We start from the raw sequence: 12,224 nt of genomic DNA, 5'->3' as shown, positions 1-12,224 counted from the left end.
CGAGCCTCAACAATGATGAATATTTGGCAGACATGGACTACTACTGCACAGTCACTAAGCCCTTTTACTTTATTCTTACTGCGCTTTCTCGGACAGCTCGGACACCTACAACTATCTACTACTGCCGCGGTCATTCGTTATACTTAATAAAGTTTCGTCATACGATGACGCTACACATTTGTCCGAAACTGTTCACTGTTGTAGCAACACAGTTCAGTCACATTGCATTCATTCGCAGTGCGAAACTACTCATGAGGTCTGTGGTAAGTAAGTAGAAACTCAAGTTATATCTACGCAGTCAGATTTTGTTAAAAACGTGTTAAAAAGTTTATGCTAAGCAAATGCGGCAAGCGGCCACAGCATAAAAAAAAAAAACAAGACGAGGCGTCACGAGATGCAGACGAGAGGTCACGTGCTGGTAAGCGGCCAATTAACAAGAACAAACGAAGAAAAAAATAAATAAATAAAACCTGATTGGGATGTGCCCTGGATCGCAAGCGATCAGACTTAAGAAAGGTTGGTGTGAAGCTAGATCTACCTGAAAACTTCGATCGTTGGTCGACGAACGATAAACTTGCACAGACATTGCTGCAGTTCATTCACGACGCAGAGTTGGACGCTTTTATTTGACTTTCTTTTATTCCACGCATGCCTTGCAGCAAATCATCTCGAAAAAAGAAAACCGTGCAAGCTGACTATCTATTAACCAGCAGCGAATTAACTGTGAATATAAATCATGGGGAAATGCAAGAGAGAACACATTTGAAAGTACGTACTATGTAATGCATATATAGTGTACACTTAAGTGAAACAATTGGTTATAAAAAGAAAACTGGTTATGCTCAAGGGATGGCCTATTAAGTTAGCTTAGAAAGTGAAGTCTGATTGAATTTGTACATTATTTTGATATGTGCTGAAAGGATTCCACAGTGAAATGTCAGAGGCAAATTATCTCCACTCTGACATTGTTGGTGCGAACTTCAGTAACGTATCCGAACTTATGAAGGTGTGAGGTCGTTGAAAAGGCAGTAGTGGGGCTGATCGTGAAAACGACATGCCGAGGAGGAGCGTGCTGTACGTTCCTGTGCGGTCTCGTGTTCACAAATAGTGCAAATGTGATAGTGCTTTAAACGACTTCGTTCACAGCTTTGCGAACTTCAGGGATAAGCTTATATAATTGTCCTTTATAACCAAATACAGTCGATTCTGGCGCTGACGAAAGTTGATTTGTTAGGCGAAATAGCTCATACGCCAAATGTTACCGCATGACTAACACTCTGTAGTCGGTTCTCCGATATTGAGCCCGTACCAGTAGTTGAGGAAAGAAATCGTGGGCCTGCATTACCATTACCATGACCATTACCATGCACTTGAAAGAAAACAACCGCAAATTCATTTCCAGTGGTTAACTAGCAATTGCGGTATCACTGGAAATGATTACGCAGCCAATGCTGCTCGAGCGACTCGCGAACAAGTCCACTGTGTTCCTGTGCCACTCTCTACGAGGACAGGCGCTGCGAAGCAGCTTCTCCGCCTGACACACTCGTTAGGAGTGGGGAATATTCCAAATATAACACGCGCTATAGATTACATAAACTAAACGCTTCACTGCGACTCCGACCCCAACCTGGACTTCGCCGACGGGAGACGTCGCATCTGCGTCGGCTGTGCTTAGGAGTTGCCTTCGCGAAGGATTACGCAATGCCAATGGGAAGGACTGACAGAGCTGCCTGCGATGCGTGCGGCTACGAAGAGAACGTCAAGCATCTATTGTGCTACTGCCCTCAATTTGGTTTGCAAAGAGTCACTCTGAAACGCATCGCGATGACTAGACGATCGGCCCCTGTCCATGATGGCGCCAGTGGAACACGTACCCGTCGTTCGTTGGCCCACAATGCCGTGAAGGCTCTTTCGTGCGTATCGAGGGTGACTAGCACGTGCGAACGTCTTTGAGTGGCGCACGCGTGTACGCATTCATCGCGTCTCTCTCTCTCTCTCTCTCTCTCTCTCTATATATATATATATATATATATATATATATATATATATATACTGCTCCCCCCTTTCCATCCCCCAGCGTAGCCTTACCAAGCATAAACTCTTATAGTCAACATCCTTGGCCATCTTCCTTTCTTTTTTCATCATCCTCCTCCTCCCCTCATACGACTAATATAATGGCCTTGAAAGACATTACAAGCGGACAGTAACGGAACATGTAAGAGTATACAGGGTGTCCCAACTAATTGTAGCCAGGGTTTAAAAATATGCAGGTGCCGCGTAGCTGTACAGAACAAAGGTAATGCTCTTTGCCGTCGCTTGGAGATACTCAAACTATATTTTTCATTCCGCCTAATTTGATAATTAGTCTTAATTAATCAATTTCTCAAATATTATAACTAGATGAAAAGTGTCAATGAGAAAATTGTAGAGCGACGTGACTCGATACAGCTTTCTGTTGCTCAATGCGTGCTACATAAAGGTGCTTTTCCGAGCGTGAAAGAAGACCGCAAACGGCATGCAAAAGTGCCGCGCGATTGGCCGCTCCATCTCCAAGCGACGGCAAACACCGTTAACTTTGTTCTCTCCAGCTACGTGGTACTTGCATATTTTAAAACTCTCGCTAAAGTTAGCTGAGAAACCCTGTATACAGGCCTGTATGCCAGAATTCAGTTCCTTTCAATGGGTTAAACGCTAACATGGTGACTGTCCTTTTTTTTAATATTAGACGTCCCTGCACACTGTGTTCACACAAGATCGACCCAGACTGCGCAGTACGCAGAGGCTAAGCGAGCCAAGTTCTCGACACGTCGGAAGGACTCCGTATCATTCAACGCACTGAGTGCCTGCTGTCGGATCACCCGGGGGCCGCGCATTCTCGTAAGCGAAGTGAATCGACTATCCAGCACGCAGACGTGAAATCCAGGCGCGCACAAAGAAAGAAATGGCGCCGCAGTGGAAGTTTCCACGCCGGCAGACGGGCGCGTGCTTTGTTGCCGTCGTCGTTGCCGCAGGAAGAAGATAGCTCCGCGCGTCGACCGATTACGCGAGCGAGACGCGCTGCTCTAAGCCCCTTATGTAAAACTGCGCCGCGGGCGCGCTATATAGTATGCATGTTCGCTGCGCGCAACGATCGTCGAGCGCTGCGTCTTGTTTGTTTTCGACGTCGGAGAGACGAGGATAAAATGAAGAGATCGTGGCCCGCGCCGGCAGATCATCTGACGGCCGCAATACCCAATACGCAGTTGCAGAGGTCAAAGACCGGTTTCAGCCTGCCGGCAGCACGTTTCCATAGGAGCCGGTTCTGCGATCTAGTTGCGTATACAACTATCAAAAACGCCTCCGACTGCTGATAAGCGGGTCAATGGAGCCGAAAAGTGGACGCTCGAGGGGCTTCCTTTAAGTCTGTCTTTTATTATTTCTTACGGCAGGTTTCTTAGATGTAAACATCGACCGGGCCTCAAAGGGTGTGGGAACAAGTGGTGCTGCGCTCCTGCGCGTTGCGCATACTGCGTTGGCAGTGGTATCAGAACTGGTTACCAGCTTCTACTGTGGCCCGTGATCCCTCCTAACGAAATATTACCTAACCACGCACCAGAGACGCATCGCGGGGACGGCTGTGGCCCTTGGTTTAGCGATTTATTTTAGTGCACGAGCGCCTGCGGGCCAACAGTAGTGAAAGAAAGCTCCCAAGTTCACCTCACTCGCAGCCAGGCAAGCCGGGGAACAGGTGCGAGTCAAGTGCACCTATCTTGGGGTTAGTGACACGGTCGGAGACCTCGTAAAGAAAGAAGGGGGTGGGGTAGGAGGGTGGGGGGCGCACAATCAGAGGCCCAAAACCAGTCCTGGAAGGGCCCTCTCTGGGAGCTCGGACGTGTTTGGTCCGACACGCGCATATCCCGCGCGTATAAAGCACGCGGCAGTCCGGTCGGCGTTCGCATTCTCGCCACCGGGCTCGCCGCAAACTCCTTTGCTAGCATCCACACAGCCCGCTACTTTGGAGCCAGCCGCACAGACAGCACCGTCATGACGTCGCCTATTCTATGGCTAGCGGTAACGCTCGCCGCTTTCATGAGTGCAGCCGTCGGCGAACCGTCGTGCACGCTGACCGAAGTCGGCAACGTCCGGAGGGTCGTATGCCGGGACTTCACGTCTGTCGAAGACTTCGCCAAGTACGTCAAGCGCGGAGTCGGAGACGACCTCACAAAGGAGACCTGGTTCAAGCTGAAGGACAGCCGCCTGGACCGTTTCCCGGAGAAGGCTTTCGCCGACCTCAACATCTGCAAGCTGGCCTTCTACAACGTCTCAGTATTGGACTTCGCGCAGCAGGGACCCACGGGAAATCCTTTCGAGGGACTCGAAGAAACGCTGCGCAAGGTCGTCTTCCACAGCGGCAGCACCCTGCCTCCTTCCTGGTCGGTCTTCCAGGGCATCCATAAGCTGGAGGAGCTCTGCATCGACGACTACGAGAACCTGCGGCTGACCAGAGACTTCAACAAGCTCCCGAAGACGGTAAAGAGCATCTACGTGACCAAGTCGACTGTGGAGCACGTGGACCCCGACTGGCTGACGTCACTGGAGAACCTCGAGGCACTGGTGCTGCGCAAAACGAGTCTCAAGGTCTTCTCTAGAGGATGGCTGCCAATGCCAGCTCCCAGGTTCTTCCTCCTGGACTTGCCGTGAGTTCTTCAACCTTTTACAGCTATCGTATAAACATGCACACGTTTCTGTCCACACGGCTATGTAGTCAAGCCAGCGCCAAGGCACCTTTCTATGCAGATCTATGCAGATCCCACGCATTGTGGTAGTCGATGTAAGCGAAGCTTTATATGCTGTTTGCTTTGACTGATGATAACTTGTAGTGATGCTGACGGCGAATGTGGAATTTCTTCGGTGTTTAGTCTGGCACGAGAGCGGTGAGTTGATGTTAAACGTTACCTTGCGAGCACCACTGCTATTTCTCTGCTTAGTACACAGAACACATGGGGAAACGTATTTGCTTGAGGCGTTATGGTGCGCCATTGTTTATGATCTTTTGGCGGATTGAGCATTATCGCTGCCTCACATGGCATTAAAGATGAAAGTCCTGACAGAGACCGCGTATGTCAGCCAGTATTTTGTAACGTGCGTATAGAGCTGTTTATATCGTGCGGGTATTTATTTGTTTTTTCGTGAATGCAACTTCCGTCTTAATCAGCCTTTTTTCTGTCTTTCTCTAAATAGTTTTTATCGCCAAGCTTTATGTCATTACACGAGCAACTTGTTTTACACTTCCCTTACCGATGCCTATCTTTAGCACGAAGCGCGTGCTGACAGTAGCTAATGAATCTATTCTTTCAAGTGGTTCGTGTTACCAAAATGATTTTTGTTTTTACCATTGGGCGCGTCATATTGCACGGGTCAAGTAAATTATAAGAACTAGTAGAAGAGCTTTGCTAGCTTGTCTACTCGTTGGAGAAAAGATACAGGAAATGGGGAAGGCACTGATTGCTTCGAGTTAATGCAGGTCTTTTTCGACAGTAGGACCACCTGCCATGACAAGCTCCTAGAAGCTTCCTTTCATTAGATTCCTTAGAGTTCTATTAATCCTGTGACATTACCACACGTTAAAAGGGCACTAACGGCAAGAACTGTTTCACCTGTATTAGTGAATTCCCATTCTACGATACCAAGAACGCCACTGTTGCCCCTAGAAGAGACTTTGTAAGCCAGAAAAAGCGCCGAAATATAAGACGGGCAGCGACGCCGCCTTGAAGCTCCCACGCTAGCCTACCGTGACGTCACAGATTTGGCGGCGTCTGCTAGGGCCCAGTTAACTTCTTATCGGTAAAACTTTATTAAGGAGCCAAATACTGAACATGACAAGTTTCGGAAACTTTTACTGAGACAACTCGGCCCAAATAGAAAAAAAAAAAAGCTTTGGAATCCGTGAAGTCACACTGGCGTACCAGCGCTGGGGTTTTGGAGAGAAATCTAAAAAAAACGGAACTTTGACCTTCATTTTTCTTTTAATGATCAGCGACGTCTTATCGCGAAATGAACGAAAGTGTAGTTTTAGAAGAATACTTTTTCAGCATAAACTGATTTAGTGTTTCTCTTTAATGTCCCTTTAAGAGGCAAGCCTAGACGGCAGCGTAGACGAGTCCCTCATTTAGGAATGCAGCTGCTGTCATAGCAATTACTGCATACATTGATGTTTGCGCTTCAGAGACAACGAACTCGAAGCATTCCCAGAAGGACTGGCCGACGAACTGCCTCAACTTAGCGTCGTCAACCTCCAGAGGAACAAGCTGACCACCGTAGACGAAAAGGCTGTGGCTCCACTCAAGGACAGGACCGTCTTCGTCAACTTCGCCGGTAAGCTTCGCTGGACGAGGATCAGTATTTTGTTTGCACGACGAAGGGAGTACTTTCTTTTTTTCAGATGTGAAAAACATCTGGAGGTTTTACCTCCGCAGTGCCCATTGTATGGCGTGTGCCTTTAAAAATACAAGAATAATATTTTCGTACTTCTTAACAGAAGGTAACTCGATTACGAAGGGACGAAAGGAATGTACTCTCCGCTTCTTATTAGTATTTCAAGGAGACTATTAAGAAATTATCTGTGGCGTATAGATCAATTCGGCTTTTTTTTTTTCGGGAGGGGGGGGGGGGGGCAGGTTATTTGAAGAGGCAGAAGAGCACGGAAAATCCCAATGTTTTATTAACTGATTCGCATTATTAAATAAGTTACCTTTCAGTGGCTTAGAAAACATGTCGCCATAACACAGTACAAGTTCGTCAGTAGTGAAGTCATGTCCATTAATTAGAAATTCTGTTTATTCTCGCTTCAGTATATGCATGTGTTGCTAAAATGTGCTAGGAAACACCTTGGTCTTCTAATTAGTATCTTTCTGGAAACAAATTGACACGACTCAACAACCACACAACTCAGAATCCGCAATAGTGACAGATGTCCTAAAATTATATATTAGAAAAGTTCATTAGTGCAACGTTGTTGATTACCAAGTTTGAAATTGCGATTTGCTGTGCAAGTAATGTTCGCCTCTTCAAGTTACCCACCTGAAAAAAAAATTATCGCCACTATTTGCCGCAGATGACTGTCTTTTTAGTCTTTTTGGAACATTTAATTATGATCAGATGGCATGTAGTATTCTGAGCGCTACAGGGGCGAAGACAGTGGTGCGCACGCTGGAGATAGTTGCAAAAATTTCTAAAAAGTTACGCCACTGAAACAGTTTGTATGCCACTGAGCACCATGTATGTCATATGACCCTCCGAGATGTCTAATAACACAAAATTTTACTTTCGATGGTGCCAGTTGTATTTATGTCTGCACTCAACTGTGACTCCTTGTCTGAAGCCTGTTGTATGTCATATGTTGAACTAGGGAAGAAAAAAAAATGGGCGGAAACCAAGACGCAATTGTGTGCACTGAAATCTCGGAGGCAAGCGGCGTCATAATCACCGAGAACATGCTAGTATGACGCCACAATACCCCGCCGCGCAAGCACACTCTCTTCACCAAGGCACGTACTAAGGTAGTATGTGTGCCTCGCCAGAAGTTCCCAATGTGCACGCAACACGGCAATTGATGGTCGAAAGCATGTACGACAGCGGCTCCGCCTGTTCAACGGGAAACCTGAACTTGCCATCGCAAGTTCTTTCAGTCGCAGTGTGAAATGAGAAGAGCCAGCGTTCATCATCGTCGTCGGCGTCATTATTATTATTATTATTATTATTATTATTATTATTATTACCACCACACTACTACTACGACTACTTTCTGGCATAAAATTCATGTCAAAGGGGGTAGGCTTCAAGTGTCAAGCGCCCGTTGACAGCTCTTTGTTGCGCCCCTCGTTGCAGAAAACCCGCTGCACTGCGACTGCCGGCTGCGGTTCCTGCTCACCTACACGCACCGGTGGCACTACTTCCTGTGCCGCACTCCGCAGACCCTGCTCGACCGCTACTTCCACCGGCTCACCGAGGAAGAGCTGCAGTGCAGCGCCCCCGTGCCTTCTCCCTCCACCTAGACGCCGTCGCCGGCGCGCGAGGGCCCGCTTGCGCTGTGCGCAGTTCGCCAAAGCACTGCCATACCCCACTGACCCGGTACAACTCCCGACGTGACGCTGAGCGCCACGGGATCGGGACGCGCTTCGCTCATCGCTTCTCCCTCTCTCTCTCTACGTTCCTTGCCCGTCCATTTGAACCCCCTCGTTGTTGTCGTCTCTGTACTGCCTCAATAAAAAAAGAGCCCTGTTCGTGCACACATGACGGACCTGTTTCGACTGCAGCGCCCACGAATGGTGGGTTCTGCCCACCTTTGCAAGAACAGCTCGCTGCCGATGCGAGGGCGCCGTCAATTCCATAGAGGCACCGCAAACTGCAGTCAAGTGTGTTTGCGAGTGACGAGAGCTAGAGTTCGCCTCTTGTCTACTCAAGAAAACTGCGGGAAGCATCCGTATTACAGGACCTTTGAGCACAAAGCTTCTCTATATTTATTAGTATATATAGGCAGCAACTGCCCATCACCCGAGTGATCGTCTTAATATCACTGCGATCGGTTGCGTAAGTGGCGGGCGCTCGAGCACCGGAGGAAACGTATGAGGAAAGCATTGTGAATACGGGCCAACATTTGCCTGAGCAGGCCTGCTCTGTCCTCTTCAAAACGCCGTATAGGAACATTATGCGGCTTTAGCACGGCGTCGGTGCGGCGCCACCTGCGTACACGCACTGAACCACACGAGCTATGACAAAATTTGTTTTGCCTTTCGGTCCGGAGCCCCAGGAGGTTTAAATATTTCCGGCATGTTGACGACATAATTAAGCTAAGCCGTTCATCAACCTCCTATATAATCAACTAATTACGATTATAATTACTTCGTTAGACATGTAATCGATTACAGTGACTGTCCCACGAATGTAACTCGGTAATTATTACCATGTCATTGGTTACTTAAGCGTCGGTTGAATCCCTTTCACTTGACGTCGCACAAATATAGTAAATAGTAGAAGCTGGCCTATAGCTGGCTCTTTCAGTGAGCCCTCTGCGGCTCTTCACACGGGATCTAGCATACCCGACGCGGTGCTGAGGTAGCTATGGCGTTGCGCTGCTAAGCCCGAGGTCGTGAATTCGATTGACGGCAGTAATGTAAGAACGCTCGTGTACTTATATTTACGCGCCCGTTAAAGAATCCAAAGGGTCAAAAATGAACCCGGAGCCTCCTACCACGGCACGCCTCATGGTTTTGGCACGTAAAATCACTGAATTCAATTATTTTTTAAAATAATTTTTATCATCACTAACAATTGATTTTTTTTTATGTCGTCGGTCATATATTCCCTTATGCTCTTACGAAGACCATCGGCGATACTGAAAACTCGCCCAATGTACCCACTGGGGGCCAAATGTGACATTCTAACGTACGAATCTTGCGCACAATATGGTGGTTACTCAGCATCTGGGTCCTCTAGGAAGCGCAGCGCTTCGTTGTTGCTGGTGCTTTGAGAAGGCACTCCTGGTGCATGGCGAATGAAAGCGAAAAAAAAAAAATCCTCCACAGGTAATTTCCTCGCACCAAGGTCTGACGTGGCCACCGCTATCGAGCCATAGCAATACCAGTTCAAATCGTAGGCCAACGTCCGGTGGAGCGTTAAGATGAGGAAATAAATACTGAGCAACCAGGGTTTTCCCGGTTTGAACATGCCCATGCGCGAGGCTGCTGCGTGGTCCATTTCAGCACATTCGGTGTAGTTCCCACCGAATTCGTGCTCAAAGCTGTGTCGCCTGTTACGCTTGCCTCGTCAATAAAGTAGCCGGTTGCATGTAATTGGTAAATGAAAAAAATTAAACGTAACTTCCCTGAATAGGAACTGCCCAATGTATGCGTGGCATTATGTGACAGTCGACGCGGCGCGAAATGTGTTATGCGTGGAAATGATGTGTGTGGGGTTTATGCTGGTGTAGTATGTTTTATTTATATTGATGTGCATGATGGGAGTACTAGCAGCGAGGTGGACATATCTACATTTCCGAACCATATCCTCCATTCCGCACCCCGCCATATATAGTGCTACGCATACCTTCGACAGTTCCAATCCCGCTCCCATGTGTAGGGTAGCAAACCGGTTACGCTAAACTGGTTAACTTCCCTGCCTTCCCTCTCCACTTTTTCCTTCCTTCCTTCGACAGTTCTAGTTCAGGATCGGTTCCCAATAATTTGCTTGAGCGATGCCCGGCGCGGCATAACCGGCACTTAAGGCCGTCATATAGGCAGCGGAGAGGTGACGGCTACACGTGCGCGGTTAATTAATGCACGAGTGGCGCATACTGTCGTTTTGGGTCCCCTTTAGTCACCTTAATTCCATACTCACTGGTCGGGTGTTTATACCAAGGTGTCCCATACTGCTTGCTATACTCCTTTTTAGTCTACAGGCTTAGGCAATCTTGGCTAATAGGTTTAATGGTTTAACGCCTCTTTTCTACGTATGGCGTATACATGGGGAACGCAGACAGTGGACGGGCTCGTAGAGTGGTTTGTGCGACCATCTGTGACTGTTAATGCAATATCTGCAAGACCACACGCGTCATCGAACTCGCCTAAATTTCCTTCTTTCCTTCCCTCCTCTCTCTCCCTGTGATCTTCGTTATCCCCTTTCCCATTCCCCCGGTGTAGGGTAGCAAACCGGACGTTATTCTGGTTAACCTCCCTGCCTTCTACTTTTCTCTTCCCTCCTCCCTCCTCCTCCTCCCAAGAGAGAAACGAAACTTATTTGGCGAGAGGTGGCTATGATGTAAAGCTTTTCCAGTTTTCTGCTCTCATCAGAGGGAAAGGGAAATAAATGTGATAGTGGCAACGATGAATACAGGCAGGGCATGAGTATTCTGCGTACGTTTTGTACGATTAAAGCAAAATTAAAAGGTAATTTATCGCCACTCAATCCTACGCCGAAACCCAGCAATAAGCACGCGCCACTATAACCATGATGAAAGCGGCGGCATACGTTATTTCTCTCTTTCTTTAGTGTTTCTTTTTCGTTTGCGAAGAACGAGAGTACGCCATGCACCATTCGTTCTCGGTGCAGCCCTCGTTCGCTGACTCTTCAGCAACTTGCAGGTCAAGGTCACGCATATAGTTCCGATGCATCTCGGTAAACAAGAGCCATTGCGCATGGGGCCGTGCCTTAGGGCAATGCTCATGTTTGTTTGCGCATAGGACGCAAATGGCGGGACGCGGTAGCGTAACGTTCTCGTTTGCTTATGCAGAACGTCATCGATCGCCCCGGCAAGTACACAGTGAGAGTCGAGCTATAGAGGCAGCCGAGGGGAGCAGAAAGCCCGCTATACAATTGTGCACTGAGAGTAGGGAAAAAATGATGCCGTCACGTTATGCATGGGCAATTCAGAAAGGAGACTTAAGTGGAGCGCCATTTGGGCACATCCCTGAACTATACAGCGCGGACCTCGATCGATTAATGGTTCTTTTGGAAGGACCCTGACGGTGTTAGGCCCCGTTCCGTGCGGCCAAGCAGCACACAAATTGGGGCAAATGTACGCCCGACTTTTACAGTGCGGTGTCCGGCCTACGGTGGCCTCACGTACTGTGCCAACACATTTGTTTCTGGCTCCGAGTGGTAGTAGAAACGTTCACTGCTATACCCTAACGAAGTGCATCCCATTTGCACCCTTCGAGGAACGTTGTGTATAGGCGCAGCCAGATAAGAATACCACGAACGTCCTTCTGCAATGTAATCCATTCAGATTTCGATTGGCGAAAGCGTTGTGCTTGAGAATATGCGCATAGTCACGTGCAATATGGCCTGCAACACCGGTTCCCGTTCGAAGGGGCTCCAAGCCTGTACGTCTGCGCAGATACGGGGTAAGTTCCAGACCTAAACACAGCTTCAATTAGTGGTATTTATTAAACCGCTATTTCGCACCTCAGAGCCGCCGCGCAGCACTGGAGCCCCTTCGACCACGAACAAGGGCGTTGCAAGTCATGCTGCACGCGACTGTACATGTAAGGCGGGACGGCTAACGTCTAATTCCATCGCTACAACTACGAAAGGAAGAAAGAAGCCGGATTTATATGGCACACGCTGAAAAAGCCGATAATTATGACAGCAATCGCGACTTTGATTTTTGTGTTGCTTGAGTGGCCAAACCATGTTAGGTTAGTTTACTCTCTTACGCCCTCTTGGCTTGCATTAGTGAGAGTTCCTCT

The 12,224-nt window shown here is 48.1% G+C and overlaps 1 protein-coding gene across 1 annotated transcript; it reads left to right on the top strand.

Moving 5' to 3' along the window:
* The first annotated feature begins 3,837 nt into the window (after positions 1–3,837).
* Positions 3,838–8,269, top strand: LOC142581877 (uncharacterized). The gene is made up of 3 exons (XM_075691322.1): positions 3,838–4,676; positions 6,206–6,354; positions 7,867–8,269. Exons 1-3 carry the CDS (start codon positions 4,024–4,026, stop codon positions 8,031–8,033), a joined length of 969 nt encoding a protein of 322 aa, XP_075547437.1. The 5' UTR covers positions 3,838–4,023; the 3' UTR covers positions 8,034–8,269.
* Positions 8,270–12,224: the final 3,955 nt, after the last annotated feature.

This window comes from Dermacentor variabilis, chromosome 5 (genome assembly GCF_050947875.1).
Source record: "Dermacentor variabilis isolate Ectoservices chromosome 5, ASM5094787v1, whole genome shotgun sequence".
Taxonomy (NCBI): domain Eukaryota; kingdom Metazoa; phylum Arthropoda; class Arachnida; order Ixodida; family Ixodidae; genus Dermacentor; species Dermacentor variabilis.
Note: the sequence above shows the minus strand (reverse complement) of the source record. Positions and strands in the feature narration are given on the sequence as shown.

What these genes read in the sequence shown, in the direction of transcription:
- LOC142581877 (XM_075691322.1), top strand. Translation starts at nt 4,024, where the DNA reads ATGACGTCGCCTATTCTATGGCTAGCGGTAACGCTCGCCGCTTTCATG. An exon ending in TTCTTCCTCCTGGACTTGCC is followed by an intron (nt 4,677 to 6,205) that starts GTGAGTTCTTCA and finishes TTTGCGCTTCAG; the next exon opens with AGACAACGAACTCGAAGCAT. An exon ending in CGTCTTCGTCAACTTCGCCG is followed by an intron (nt 6,355 to 7,866) that starts GTAAGCTTCGCT and finishes CCCTCGTTGCAG; the next exon opens with AAAACCCGCTGCACTGCGAC.